General features: G+C 42.8%; 1 protein-coding gene across 1 annotated transcript; it reads left to right on the top strand.

Moving 5' to 3' along the window:
• Nucleotides 1–1224: 1224 nt before the first annotated feature.
• Nucleotides 1225–14164, top strand: l3mbtl1 (L3MBTL histone methyl-lysine binding protein 1; the record flags this gene model as incomplete). Its single annotated transcript, XM_079273265.1, has 21 exons — nucleotides 1225–1390; nucleotides 2630–2820; nucleotides 3494–3623; nucleotides 4147–4309; nucleotides 4787–4925; nucleotides 5110–5158; nucleotides 5596–5684; nucleotides 6192–6296; nucleotides 6468–6603; nucleotides 7618–7709; nucleotides 8180–8331; nucleotides 8917–8993; nucleotides 9187–9272; nucleotides 10727–10837; nucleotides 10971–11139; nucleotides 11917–12019; nucleotides 12170–12358; nucleotides 12432–12481; nucleotides 13279–13436; nucleotides 13530–13592; nucleotides 14030–14164. The coding sequence occupies 21 exons, from the start codon at nucleotides 1225–1227 to the stop codon at nucleotides 14162–14164; spliced, it is 2553 nt and encodes an 850-aa protein (XP_079129391.1).
• Nucleotides 14165–15761: the final 1597 nt, after the last annotated feature.

Genomic DNA, 15761 nt, shown 5'->3' with positions numbered 1-15761 from the left:
GAGTGGTCGCGCTCGAAGTCTTTTTTTGGCGTTACATTATAGTCAACGAGCGGTGACTGTACTGGGGGCTCACGCATGCGCAGTCAGAGCCCCGGAGCCGCAGGAGATAATAGCTGGTAAGCCAAATTTCAGTTCCGAATTGATGTGAAACCACGAATTTATTTCACATTTATAATGTGTCCCTCTTATTGTGGCAGATTAGAACATATTTTAACCACAAGCGGTTTAGGGACAGGTGTAAATGTGTGTTTTGAGGCAGAGCGTTTCGGCGTTCAGGATATAATCAACCACAAATGCTTTCCGTTTTAAAATGTATATCTGAGCCTCATTAACCTACCGAGTTAAATACTTTGAAATAAGCAGTCGCGCGGGTGTTGCTGACATATCTAACACGCTTAACGCTGTGGTGAGGAGAGAATGCTGCTCATTCATTTGAGATGCAGCTGGAATGGGTGACAGGGTTAATTTTTCACTAAATGACATTTTCACAGGGTTTGAGACACTGCTTTTATTCATTTTTTTCTCCTGGATGTGTTTGCCTCCGCCATTTTAACTGAAATGTATTTGTATTTAGTGTGCGTGTGTGGACTTGAGCTTGTGCGTAAATATTGGTGTGTCACCATTATTGCCTTTTTATTGGAGGCAGCCTAATGGATGTCTGATGGAAAGTCACACGGGGTCATGGCTTTTGATGGAGGAAGGCGCTGCCATCCTGTAAATGGCATCCTCAAAATACAATTATAAATATAAGTAGGCTATTGTTTAAGGTGGGGGAAATATATCTAATAAGTATTTTCTTTACATTGATTTACATTTGATAAATCTTAATTCATGTTTCTCAGCCATTTTCGGGAAAAAGGAGAAAGAAGTGCCTATAAGCAGAGGCTTCATAGTCGTATCTAAAAACTCAGTCTTTACTTATCTGTAAGTGACTGTTCTTATGAATGTGCATCATTTTAATACCCTTTTTAATGATAACTGGTACAAGAAAAATGAAATCAGATGAATCAAACAACGCAAAAAAAACAGGACAGAGGATCCATAACTTTTTGTCAAGTCAGTATATATATATATATATATATATACCATGATTCAAATCATAAAAGTTAAACGTTGAACTTTGAGTGCTGTAAACCTGTTTATTCCATTGAGAGCACTGCTTTGTACTGCCCCCTCATGCTCTTTACTCTCCAGTGCTCCGGAGTAAAGGACTGGGACGCCGTTATGAGTGCCAAAGTGAACGTGGAGGCTCTACCCAAAGAACCCGATCGCTCCCCTTTGGACCCCTGCTCCTCGTCCCCTAGCGAGGCCGTCCTCATCTGTGGGAGTGACGGTGTGGCCAAGAAGGCTCGGCTCCAACCCCACACCACCACGGCTTTCCTCCTACCAGGTGAGCTCGGGGTCTGCAGTGTGGTCACAGTCACGGAGACCTTCCTTTAACTCGGGGATACACGTTCAAGCTACTGTCTCATCAGGTGTATTGTGACGTGGGAGACATATAGAGAGCATCTAGACCCTTCTCACGTCGGGAGACGGTCCTCTTCCACAGAGCCTGTCTTGTTGCCCCGCCATGTTTCTATAGTGGCCCCAGAACATATAGAAAGCAAACACTGACCCTCGAGAGGGCCTTTCATGTTCTACGTTGAAGACCACTGAAGGTTCTTCTACAGGCTTGGAAAGTGAGTGCAAGGGAGAATCTGCGACCTCACTGCTAGATGCCACCTAATCCTTCACACGGGTGCTTTAAAGGGGAACTCATCGGACCACAGAGCCGGCCACAGGTGTTGGGGGTGCTACTGCCCTTGTGGAAAAAAGTTGTACAAAGCCTTTTGAGGCTCAAGCGAGATCTGGGTTCTCAAGTGATGTCACTTGAGTCAGCGTCGGTTGGGGAGGAAGACTAAAAGTTTGATACTTTCCAGTATCTGCTGCATTGATTTGGATCCTTTTTTGAAAACTATATATTTGAGTCAGACGATGTCACTTGAGTGCAATGCTGAATCTGTGGAGGATGGTCGATGGACTGTAGCATTTGTCTTCGGGGAGCAATTTGGGGTTCAGTATCTTGCCCAGGGGACACTGTGGACTGGAAGAGCTGATCTTCTGCTTAGTGGACGATCCACTCTTCCTCCTGAGCCACAGCCAACCACAGGACTGCTTTAAATGATTGTCTGTACGGTGGCGGGAGAAACATTGGTCTCTAGTAACACAGGTTAACATGTTAACATAGTACAACTCAGTTTTGTTGTACCACGAGGTAAGATATCCCTTTTAGACAAAACAGAAATCAAATAGTTACAATTCAATTAAAACATGATGTGGCAAACAAATTGTGCGCTCTTGGGTAGGGATGGAACAATATTTTTTGCAGATCACCATAAAAAAATACACTCACAATAAATTACAGTTAAGAAAATACAGGAATTATCATGTAAAAAAAAACTGAATGTTGCTTTTTGATCCATTGTTTATTTACTTTATATGATACTAATAATACTGTTGATAATGTCATGAATCACAAATATTTTGGGCTGGATAATCCTGACACGAAATGTTCCTATCGTCCCATGTCTACTCTTGGGTGAGCTCAGGCAGGAAGTTGAATGAATTTGGATGCATGTCTCTCCTCCAGCTCCTGCTGCCAGTCATCAGAAGCTGGAGGTGACTCCAGCTGTTTCAGTGGGAGACTCGAGTAAAGGAGGCAGGGCCAATGTGACGGCCACACCCACGTTGACAACAGCACAGGTGGGCGGGGCTTGTAGCATCGTCCACGTGCTGGAGTGGAAGGAAGCGGTGGCCATCCTGCCCAGCAGCAACCTCAAGGTAAAATGAAACAGTGTCATTGCTAATTGTTTATCCACCTGGACTACGATGTGAATTTGAAACGTACCAGTCTGGTTTAAATGTAGGCGAGTTCATTGTGTCTTGTCTATCTCAACTTGCATCTGTCATATAAAAGCAACAAAAGCCCAAAACAATGACAACAATTAGAGCGTTACTGTGGATTCTGATGATCCAGTCAGAGTTCACTTACTGGACGGTTGATGATTTCAGTCAGAAAACTTTGAACTCACTTGTGTGAAAGCAATCAAGATGCTCTCCAGACACAGATTAACATACACACCTATTCTACTGTTGTTCAGAGAAACATTTTGCCGCATTGACAATGAAGAATAATGTCTCACCAAAATCCTGAATGATTAACAAATAGTCATATTTATTTTGCTGTAAATTTCAGAAAGCACTGGAACTCACTGCAGGGATTTAGCATAAAGGAGGCCGCAGTAACAAAGACAAACTACCAGGCAAACGAAACGTAACACGTGTTTTCTCACACTATAAAGAAACATGGAAACAAACCAGGCACCATTGCATCTTCAAAATTGTCTGATAAATTGTTTTGAGGAGGAAAAATGGTTGAATTGACAAAACGATACATTTTAACAGATGGATACATTGAGGCACGAGTGTGTGTGTTTGTTTTTGTGTGTTGCAGTTCTGTGTGAGTGATGTGGGAACGTTGAGCACACTGATCACCCCAGGGACCACCAGCAGCATCACTGAACCAGCAGCCGGGACTTCTGGGAGATCCGCTGATGCAGAGAGCGCTCCAGCAGACAAGCCAGGTAGAGTCGTTAGGCTGTAACGTCATGATCTGAGCACAAAATACTGCACCTTTTCAATGCCTCACACTAAATTACACTCATACAAATTCCGAGTCTATTTCCCGGTGTTGCAGGTCACGCTAGTTAACGACTGTTGCTTTCTAGCTGCACTGCTATTCTAAGTATTTCACAGCATGCCCCTTTCAACGATCACTGGAGCAATAATTACATCAACTGAAGCAGAGCACTCTTGACAAATGGAAGCGAGAGCAGCTGCAGATTCATGTAAAAATGGCAAACAGGCATCACTCACACGTTGAGAAAAAATTCAAAATCCAGCTGGAAAATGGTTAAACGTAATCAATAAGTAGTGGAAATGATTATTAGTGCAGTAACATCCTCCATGAATTCAGTAAAGGAAATACAAATCATTTGAAGACACGGGAGAACAGCAGAGTATTTAAATGAGATTTGAAATGTTAACCTGCATCGTCAGTCTTCACCTGAAGCCTCTTCATATCTTCTCTTGTCTCCCACATGTCAGAGGTGTCGGCTCCTGTCGGCTCTGTGAGAGGTGCAGTAGTGGAGCCAGAGAGGTTGCTGCCGGTTAAACCTGAAGTCCAGGTCGGACTGAGACAACAGAGCTATGATGCCAGAGCGCAGAGGACCTACACAGAGGAGCTGCGCAGAGAGCCCATCACTGACAAGTATGTTGGTAACAGCTGCTTCCACATGCTAGAGGTGGGCGATAACGCAAAATTTGGTAATACAGGGCCAGAATCGCAGGTATCAATACTGATACTTTTTATAGTTAAAAGTGGCTTTTGTACTTTCATTTTGTGGTCCGACGTTAATGACGTGATCATATACATGTTAAAACACAGGACACTTTTAAAGGCAAATAACAAAATACATGTTTTTATTATTGTAACTTGAATGTACAAAGTGAAGAAAGTTTTTGATTGTGTTTTGGGTTTTTTTAATTGATGCGAGTGTTTCTTTTGAAAAGCACCTTGAGCCAAATGAGGTACAGCCAATCTGTAAAGTACAACAAAATCAATCCTGCAGTGGAGAGCACAAGGCCGGAAATAAATACGCTGACAATAGAAAGTAAGGAAAGAGAGTACAGTCTGGTGATGTGTTTAGACTTGAGGAACACTGCACCTGTCCTCTCGGCACCTCAGGAGGATTGTCGGGGTAGAGAAGGTGCCAGCAGGCGGGAGGGTCTCCTCCCTTAACCCAGATCACCTGAAACCCATGAGGAAGAGGAAGAGGAAGGAATACCTGAGTCCCTCTGAGGAAGACTCTGACATCGAAGGCACGGTGGGACGGCATTGTTATTTACATTTAACATCCAGATCAAAATATAGATTTTCTCCTATCTGATGAATTCAGAGAGATACATTACTGAAAGTATCTTAATCAACGTGTTTGTTTGCTCTAATTCAGTGACGATACTTTCTTTCTGCTCTTAACTCTTGCATCATTTTTATTACATTTATTTTAGGATGAGAAAGTTGATGATTCTAAAGCAGACGGCAGACACATCAGAGGAGGTCGGACTCATCTTTTATTTTTACATTTGTCTGTTATATCATCTTTCATCCTATTTTGCGCTTCTTTGCTTATTTGCCGGCTGTATAGTACATCTGTTTTTCCTCCCTTCCTCCTTTCCCCCCCTTACATACAGATGCAGTGTCAAGTCAAGTCATAATAACATATCCCGGACTATATAATGTAATTCCATACAACATTGAACATTGAATTGTGTATTATTGTAGTGTCATGTCATTATTTCGTCCAGCCCCTGTATGTTCTCAATACCTTTTAGATTATCCTTCACTAACCTTTGAGTACTTTTCTTTCTTTTCTTTAAATATTTATCCCTTAAAGAGGAATGGAAGTGCTTAGAGATCAACATTTTCACAGATTACGCGTAAGATCGTTGTGTACATGAATCAAACTAATTATTTCATTTGTATCTTTGGTGAAGCTGGAGACAGTAAGACAGAGCAGTGGACGTGGGCTCAGTATCTGGAGGAAACCAAATCTGTTGCTGCGCCCAACAAGCTTTTCCAAGAGGTACGTGTGAGTTTAATATCCAGACTGCAGTTTCAGGATCAGCTACAGCCTTGTACACACAGGTTCACCCAGTGCACCCATGATTTTTTACTACTTTCATTACCACTGCAGCTCTTCCTATAGCACAGGGACAAAGATATCGCCCCGGAGTGAAAAAATAATGCGGCATTGTCAAGGAAGGACATAAGAAATGCAAATGTACCTGGGAGAAAGAGGACGTATGCAGCCAAAGGGCATTCATTAATATTCGTATTCTGTTACACAGTGTGGGGTTGATTTCATTTAAAAGCAATCTCGTTTTTGAACAATCTAAACATTTTTTGCAACACAAGCTTTGTCTTTGACTTTCTGTTCCAACATTGGCAGTAGCATGAGAATGATCAACTTTCCATTTGCTGTGTTTGCTGTCCTGATCCTATTTCCCTCCATTCTTTGTTTTCACTCTGTTTCGTTTGAATCTCTGTGATCTGCAACTGAAATATTTGCCTTTGTGTCCCACGTGTCCAGACCCAGAGAGTGCCAACAGTGAAGAGCGGCTTTAAGCAGGGGATGAAGCTAGAAGGCATCGACCCGCAGCATCCGTCCATGTACTTTGTTCTCACCGTGGCCGAGGTGAGCCAGACGTCCATTAACACGGTCGAAGGATCTTAATGGCCGGGCTGATTAGTCAAGATTCAAATCATCATTCACTTACAGGCTGCTTTGCATGCAGGAGGAGTTCACCCCGGTGTCGCCCTTCTCCAGCCGGCTTTTGTTTATCTAACGCATCGTGTCATCATCCAGGTCTGTGGTTACCGGCTGCGGCTTCATTTCGACGGCTACTCTGACTGCCACGACTTCTGGGTGAACGCCAACTCCCCCGACATCCACCCAGCAGGCTGGTGTGAGAGCACGGCACACAAACTGCACACTCCCAAAGGTGAGAGGTCAGGACCCTCTGGACACACTGAGAGACCAAAGGGCAAATAGAGTCGAAAGAGAACGAAGTATCATGAACACACAAAAACCCGGTCTGTCACTTGTGCTTGATCTTACCTTTCACAGGATAAATCTTCAGGAATAGTTTGACATTCTGGGAAATACACTCATTCCCATGTGTCTGCCTGTTTCCTTTATGCCAGGGGTGTCAAACATACGGCCCGCGGGCCGGCCCCGGCCCGCCACGTCATTTTATGTGGCCCGCGAATCCGCCAGCAAAAAAAAAAAGAAAGAATTTTTTTTTTTTTTTTTTTTTACAAAAATTTAAAGTTAGATGTGAAAATAAAAATATCCCCATGGTCGAAATTATGAGATAGAAAGTCGAAGTGATGAGATGGCATGTTGTCTGAGTGCCGACATTAAAACTATCACAACAGGTGGACAGGAGATGCAACAGCCCATAAAGAGGATTTCCAACAAGTTTCTCAACATGCGTACTTCTCTGTACTGAAACGTCATCAGTCTCAGCCCAAGTACTGTTCCAATTCAAAGTTCACATCGAGCCAAGCACGGCCCTAATGCCCGGATGTGGCTCGCTCTGCCCATTTTACCCGGGATGCATCGGAGGTGACTTGTCTGTACTTGGGACAGCCAAATATCCCAGAATGCATTTTGCACCAGCAACAGGAAACAATGGCGGAGGAGAAATCACACAACTGGAAGTACGTGTTGTGGAAGTCACAGATATCCCGGGAAACTAAACTAACTATGTTAGGAGTACCGTAGTTACATTTACACCGTCTTACATTTACAACCGGCCCTTTGAGGGCGACCGTGATGCTGATGTGGCCCCAGAGTGAAAATGAGTTTGACACCCCTGCTTTATGCTAAGCTCCCTGCAATATAGCGAAGTAGCATATTTCCCACAATGCCAAACTATTCCTTTAAATGATGGGACGTTTTACCACATATGAATCATTTGAATCTTCTCTCTGTATCCCTGTTTTTCCTGCAGGCTGTAAAGAGGAGGAGTTTACCTGGACCAACTACCTGAGAATGACTAAAGCACAAGTGGCGTCCAAAGAACTCTTTGCCAGTCCTGGGAGGGTAACTGCCACTATATAATATACGGTAGTTGTATTATCTACAAGCACGAATGGATGAGGTGAATGATTTGGGGTTGGGGAAACTCCAACTCGCAGCAGTTGTAATAAAACTCTCTTTTAAACAATATGCAGCTTCTATCTGTTTCAGAAAACATTTTCACTTCAACAAGACCAAAAGTGGCGAAGTCGGGCCTGTTGTCCCGTCTGATATTTGTTTTAGGATTCATATTTAACGCCAGGACATCAAAAAACTTTATGCTTGTTTGCTTCTGCAAGGCAAGCTAATGTTTAAGCTTCGTTATATCAAACTGTTTCAGTTTTTTTCATGATTGGTGAATTCATAAACAGATTTAGAAACGGTCACACAGCACACTTGTCACACTATTTATCAGCTAGCCCACAGCTCTGTCTGTCTCTACTTCCTTACGTGCACTTTCCGAGTCATTTCTAATACTTCTGCTTTCTGTTTAGATCGATGTGAAGTGCAGTTTTGAGATAGGAATGAAGCTGGAGGCCGTCGACCGTATGAACCCCTCGCTCATCTGTGTAGCAACCGTCACTGACGTGGTGGACGAACGCTTCCTGGTTCATTTTGACAACTGGGATGATACATACGACTACTGGTGAGCCCCAAAAAACATTGGGGATGTCCGGGCTTTGGAAAAATGACTGAAGAAAAAGATCTAGAATAAATGATCAATATTAATAAACTTTGCTTTCAGCTCTTATTTGGTCTCAACCAACTCCGACAACAAATATGTGACTCTTTAGCCGTTAGATGCTCTTCTCTCTACATTCACGAGCTGCTAACTGTGTCAGTGTTAAGCTGTTTATTGTGTTAAACAGCATTCAGGATTTTAATCACGATGTTGAAAACAGCTGCTGCTCTGGGTTAGTAACGTTGCTGCGACTGAACCAGTTTAGGCGTCATAAACCCAAAACAATGAACTAAAAGCGGTTAACAAGCACAGCAGCGCTGTACATTTAAGTGATAATTCGCTCTGGGGTTTGTCATCATGAGTGAGGTCTTTCGCATCACATGTAGTTATTTGATTCAGTGTTAGTTTAAAGCATCAAATAAACATCAGTAAAATCTGCAGTGAAAGCTGTTCCAGTAACAAGGTGAGCAGCTCGAAAACACGAAAACCCCTTTTTCTTACAATGAAACTATTGAACTGTTGGACGTTGTTGTTTGTCAAACTATGCAGGTGTGATTCCAGCAGTCCGTACATTCACCCTATTGGTTGGTGCCAGGAGAGGAACCTCCCCCTAACACCACCCCAAGGTGAAAAGTGTGTTCAATCATGTTCATAGTCATAACATGGGTCATTAACTATAAAAGCATCTCTGCCCACTTAGTCATCTTGTCTTGACTTTAACATAATCCTGAAGAAAATAAGCTGAATATGCAGCGGTGGAGTTTTTATGTTTATATTCACTGACTTGATTTTTGTTGGCTGTATGTTCTGCTGCACCAGATTACCCAGATCAGGCCCGGTTCTGCTGGTCTCACTACTTGGAGGAGACTGGTTCCAAGGTGGTGGCCGCTGACGCCTTTAAAGTGGTGAGAACAAAGAATAAACGTCAAAAAATACATATAAACAACATGGGGAAATAAGGGGGCAACTGGCAATACACAAAATCAACCTGTCAGCCAAACTTTAAGCATCGCCTGCATCCACAAGATCACAGTCCAAGATGCACCCACACTGTTAAATCATCCCCACACACATTTCCCCGCTTATACACACAGTTAATGTACCTACATGCATACACGTGCATACACATCCCCCGGAACCGTCCACAGTTATCTTCCTCCAGTCAAACTTCCAGCACTCTGGTCCAATTTGATGGATTGTATTGTTTCACAGTGAGAGATGAGACACTGCCAATGATTGTAAAAAAACAATTCAGCTGATTCACAGACAGCAAATGTTATCTTTTCCAATTTCAGAAATTACGTTAAGTCCAGCAACCAGGAGGTGTTTGCAGGGGGGGGGGGGATTTTTCCATTAAAGGAGAATTTGACGAGGGCCAATCAAAGAGGCAGAAGAGATTACATTACTTTGCTTATCAGTCAGTCTAACAGCCGCCCATCAGATGTCAGAGGTAGCAATTTGAGACGATGGGTCCAGAGTTAGTTCCAATGTCTCCGATATAAAATCAAGAAAAGATCTCCAGTACTCCACCAAGCTCGGGCATTAACATGTGAGTCAAGTCGGCTGGTGCCTGAGAGCATCTGTCACAAATACCAGAGAGGTTTGGATAGATCTTCCATAAACTAGCTCCTATGAAGTACTTTGAACTGAATCAGGTTAAGACTCGCACAGGAGGAGGATGAATTCATCGCCCCGCTATTCATCTGACAAAGGGATGCCCAATTCAGTTTCCCAACCTGTCTTGATCATATGCAGAGCAGCAGGAAGCAATGTTCTATTTCTGATCCAATTCACAGTATGGTATGAAATGATTACTGTTGTGTGGATCTGTCATGATATGAGCTGGCAGAACACAGAGCAGTGACAGTGAAGGCAAAGCCAGAGTTAAACTGAAAATAAACAAAGTTTAGTAATTAAGAATAATGAGAGGCAAGGTTTGTTACAGTCCCGGTCAAATCAATTACTTACAGTATATCACGAATGTCATTACAGCTGACAGATCTTTTAAGAGCGCTGCAGTAAGTACATTAGGCACAGTTCAGGTGTTTATATAACAGATGATAATCCATATGTACTGATTGCAAAAAAACCACCTTGAGATGCGGACCATGAACCGCAATGTCTCGGGTTCGAGTCCGGTCAACTTTGTTGCGTGTCGTTTCCCTCCCCTCATTTCCTGTCATCGTTCTACTGTAAAATCTCTAATAAAAGGCATAAAATACCCCAAGTTAAACAGTAGGACGGATGTTTGGTGCAAGTAAAGCCAACGCTTTTATGGGAAGTACATTCAACATGTTTGGTTGTTGAGCTGAACGTACAAGTTGCTGTGTTTTTCAATCATCCTCTGCTCCGTCTCCAGCGTGCGGCCCACAGCTTCCAGCCTCAGATGAAACTGGAGGCGGTGGACAAGAGAAGTCCTGGTCTGATCAGAGTGGCTAGAGTGGAGGAAGTCGAGACTCATCGCATTAAGGTAATGCTGTGTTTGTGTGTCGTCAGCTTGTATTACATGAACATTTGAGTACTGAATGTCTCAGGTTAAGAAGGTCATGATCATGTGTGTATGTGTGTATGTACAGTATTATATATTTCTATTCCTCCTTCAGGTCCATTATGACGGCTGGAGTCATGTCTATGATGAGTGGATGGACTCGGATCACCCCGACATCCACCCAGCAGGCTGGTGTGAGGCGACCAGTCACCCACTCAAAGTTCCCCCACGGGACGCCAAAACACATCAGCCACATGGCAGCAACCAGCACTTCAGTCAAAACTGGAAGTAGATTTTCTTCAAAGTTCAAATCAAAGTTATTATTGATACCTAGCAATTCATCTTAGCAACAGTAATTGTTTTGAGCTCTGACTAAGCTTGTTTTAGTCCCTGTAAGACCCCAGAGTGTCATGTAAAGGAAAAGTACACTGTCAAATGGAAAATCTGAAAGGGAAATTGAAACGAGAACCCCTCTTTAATTATTTTCAACTGTTAAAAAAAATCCCCTTAAGTATTTACCGGTATGCACCTGTTTCATTGTTTTCACAATGAATACACCAATTTGTTTCTCATTTAAAACTAAACTAACGTTGATTTATAAATTCCGCCACTCATGTTGTTCTTATGTTCTTTTTTGACTGGATTGACTTGAATTCTTTTTCATTTTCATTCATTAATCCCTCTATTTATTGCAAGTTTCTTGGAGCTATTTTCCATATACGTATGTTGCGGTGTTGTTGTCAACATGTGTTTCTGTAGAAGGGACCTTTTTATGGGAGACATTTTGACTTGTTACAATTGGAAAAGCACAGGTGTAAACCAATTAACGGTGGCTGAATTTCATTTAGCTGATTCAGTTTCAGAGTCCTGATATTGTGCATGCTTGAATACAACGGCGCCATCTTTAATGTTATGAGCAACACCTGTGGTTTTCCGACTATGAGAAGTCAAAATGTCTGCTGTTAAAAAAGGCCTGTTGGTATTTACACCACTTGTTAGCTAGAGGCATAATCTCCCAATAATATGTATGAGGGTGCATGTCTGTATTTGAATGGTTGTAGGTGTGAGGGAGCCTCCTGCCACAGGCCAGTCCACCTACCCCTCCTCGGTTCCCTGCAAACCCATCAGCCACCCCAGATCCAACAAGTACAGCTTCCACAACAGGTCAGCTGAACTCAACTCTATCATCATTTCATGGAGGCTTTATACACCAGGTCAACCATTCAAGATACACATCAATACCTGACATGAAAACAGTTTAAAGTCATGCGTCTTCTTAATAAACTGCACTACGGGGCTGTGTCTTTGCAACAGGAAGTGTCCAACTCCTGGTTGTGATGGTTCAGGCCATGTGACCGGCCGCTTCACTGCCCATCACTGCATATCCGGCTGCCCACTGGCTGAGCGTAACCAAGGCAGGCTGAAGGCCGAGCTGTCAGACTCGGAGTGCAAGAGGACCCTCTTCTTCGGCCAGAGGACCAAGAAGACACATTTCCGTGGCAGGTGTGTGTGTGTTGGCCTACATGTGCATGCATGTTTGCCCTTGTCTCACATTGATCTTTTCCTCTGTTTTCAGGATTGGTCGTCCTCCCAAATACAGGAAGAACCAGCAGAGAGACTACCAGAGTGAGTTTTCTAAATGCATGATACATATCCTTCTCTGATGAGAGCATTTAACTCTGCAGCTTTAAGGCTGTCTGCCTGTCAAACCTGCTAGAAGGAGCTTATGGATTTCAGTGGAAATCTTTCATGTCAGCTGCAGGTGTGAATGTTGCATGAGGCTCACATCCGTCCTCATGTGCTCTGCAGTCACTCATTTTTGACATGAAAATGGTTACATTGGAAAACCGGATAACAAACTTTTGGTTCTAAGCCTTTTTCACAGCAGACATTTTGACTTGTGTTAGCAAGGAATGCACAATTGGAATGAATACTGTTAAAAACAAAGAGGGATTTGTTGGAGTAAATTGAATATAATATTCACAACTATGTTTTCAATTGGAGTATAATCACCTGAAACTTCGTTACCTTAGAATGAGGCGTTTGAATCCACACACGAAGCAGGTTCTCTTCACAATCTCCGGCATGTTTCACCTCCATGTTTCTACAGTAGCCCAGAACGGACAAACCAAACACAGACTCTAAAGAGAGCCTTTCCCATCTTTAAGTTACCTGAAGGCCACTGTAGTTCTCCTACACGCCTGGAATGGGAGGGGTGAGCAGAAGGATATCAAGTTAGATGAACCTCACAACTACATGCCACTCAATCATATACACTGCTCCTTTAATGATGGTACCATATAATGATGGCACCATCGTGTCCAAATATCTGCTGTGAAAGCGACGCGTTGGCAGTTTCAGTCTGAAATGTGTGTCGGTGTGATCATAAATCCACATATCTTTGTGTGTGTGTTCGTCCTCAGACATGTCCTCAGAGGGCGTGTATCCGTCACTGTTCATGTCAGCTCTGAGCAGCCAGTCAGACAGGACTCTGTCTCTGTGCTGGGAGCAGCACTGTAAGCTACTGCCCGGCGTTCAGGGCATTCACGCCAGCCAGGTGGCAGCATGGAGCGTTGAAGAGGTAAGCGAACTTTATAGCTTACCTTCATATTCATTTATTCTCTCTCTCTCTGTCGAGCTTGATTATTTGAAATCGGTTGTATTCGTACTTTAGGTCTTCATGTTTGTCCAGAATCTAATCGGCTGTGAAGAGCAGGCTCGTCTCTTCAAAGAAGAGGTGAGACCACCAAGTGTATGTGAATGAAATATGAGGTTAATGCACATTTGCTGTACACGTTTTCAAATGTGACCAATGTAAACCGGTATTTACTGTCATGTTACACTGCACAAGTGAAAACTATGAAAACAACAGTCTGTTAAAGGGATAGTTCGTATTTTTTGAAGTGGGGTTGTACGCGGTAAATAAGTTTAAGTGGACGTAGTATTTAAAATATTTTCACCGCTTGCAGACAAAAATCATCTTTAGAAAACTATACAAAGTATAGTATCAGAAATGACCAGTTAGTCAAGTGAACACCTCAGATCATCAATTTTATTATAAAGGTGTTTCTCTTTTAATTTGATGTACTATGTACGCATGGCAGACAAAACAAATGATTTCTTGAACTGTCATGTCCAGTTGCATCACCACTGTTGTGTCTGCGTCTCCCCCAGATGATTGACGGGGAGGCCTTCCTGCTGCTGACCCAGACCGACATTGTGAAGATCATGAGCATCAAGCTAGGCCCCGCCCTCAAGATCTCCAACGCCATTCTCATGTTCAAGAGCACAGACGAGGTACTCAAGTGATCCCGCCCTCACCTGACCTGTGGCGTCGGGCCGTCGATCATCGTGTGCCAAACTCATTCTGTTGCAGGGAAAAGACCCTGACCTCTTTTTTTTCATGTGTTTGGTGTCCTGTACCCATCAGAGAGGGGGAGGGGGGGGGGGATAAGGAAATAGAGATATTTTTTGGGAGTAATGTCTTAAAGACGATGGACAAATTGGTGTGGAGGTGGATAGAAGGAGGGCGATGAATGTGAGGTGGAACATCAGGAGTTTTTACAGTTTAGTGGTTTTACCGCCCAAACCTCAGTGTTTCACATCTGTTTCGATCTGCCAGTCTATGGTTTGCCTATAGTAATTTCCAACCGCCTGTTTTTAATGCTGAGTTTCAATTTGTGCGTTAGAAGCCTGAGTGGGAATAGTAGAATTCAAACCAAGAATCACATTTAGTAAAAAAGTTCTATACACTTAGCTGAGGTTTGGGGGGGAAATGTGGCCAAAAAGAGGAGTTTAAATGCAGTAGACAAGGCTGGTCAGTGAGGCTCCTACAAGCCTCACGTTTTGTGCAATAATAAAGTTGAGACAGAAGTACTATATTTGGTAACCCATAATGTTACAGCTCCTCTATGTTATCAGACTGTTCTGTAATACAGTAAGATGAAAATTAAATAAATTCGCTGTGTTGTTCAGACTGTTGGGAAAAGGTTTATATTTGTTGCAGATGAGCAAGTTGAAACAGTGAGAAAGCCTTTGCTCAGTTTCACGCTCGTCCTGAAGTATTAAGTCATTTGTTTTTAAATTCTCCACAATGTGCTTTCTTACTGCAATATTAATGTGAGAACTCGTGTGATGCAGGAGCTGTAATTTAAAATGTGTCCCTCTTATATGGCATCTGAGTCAGAGAACTGAAACAACACGGTGGTTTTATATCTTTATGCAAAGATCTGAAATATTTTTTTTGCAATTCTTGATGAAAAGGACACTTTTAGCACAACTGTGAAACCCAAAGGGATTTTACACAATGATGTTGCCACACTTGGTCACTAGAGAGTGCAAAAATTCACATTTGGCTCTATAAACTTGGATTTGGTAGCAAGTCAATGGAGCTCTCTGCAGTTTACATGTGATGGAAACAACATTCAAAGAGTGTTCTGCAAAATGTTTACATTATATGTCAGAATTGGTTAAAAAAACACTGTACGGATTTGATATTGTGAGATGAAAGTTGTTTTACAGGAGTATTTTAAGGGCTCTTGGAATCTTACTTCTTTGTGTGTCTCTCTGGTGGGATTTGTGTGTGTGTGTGTGTGTGTGTGTGTGTGTGTGCGCGCGTGTGTGTGTGCGTGCGTGGGTGTGTGCGTGTCAAGATAATCTTGGGTCACAAATGTCATTCAATCCATATCAATTAATAAACATCCAAAGCTGTCTTGTCTGATTAAAGCCGCTGCCTCTTTTCTTTTTTGAAGGGAATCACACACACTGCGTTTCCTGTGCTTGTGCAACCGAGTTGTGTGTGTGTGTGTGTGGTGCTATTGACTATAAACTTACTTTGCTTACATCACATCCCCTTGTTGACCTTCCATATTCTCGTCAACAGTTGGCTGTGGTGGTGACAACTCGT

The sequence above is a fragment of the Melanostigma gelatinosum genome (genome assembly GCF_949748355.1).
Source record: "Melanostigma gelatinosum genome assembly, chromosome: 8".
Taxonomy (NCBI): Eukaryota; Metazoa; Chordata; class Actinopteri; order Perciformes; family Zoarcidae; genus Melanostigma; species Melanostigma gelatinosum.
Note: the sequence above shows the minus strand (reverse complement) of the source record. Positions and strands in the feature narration are given on the sequence as shown.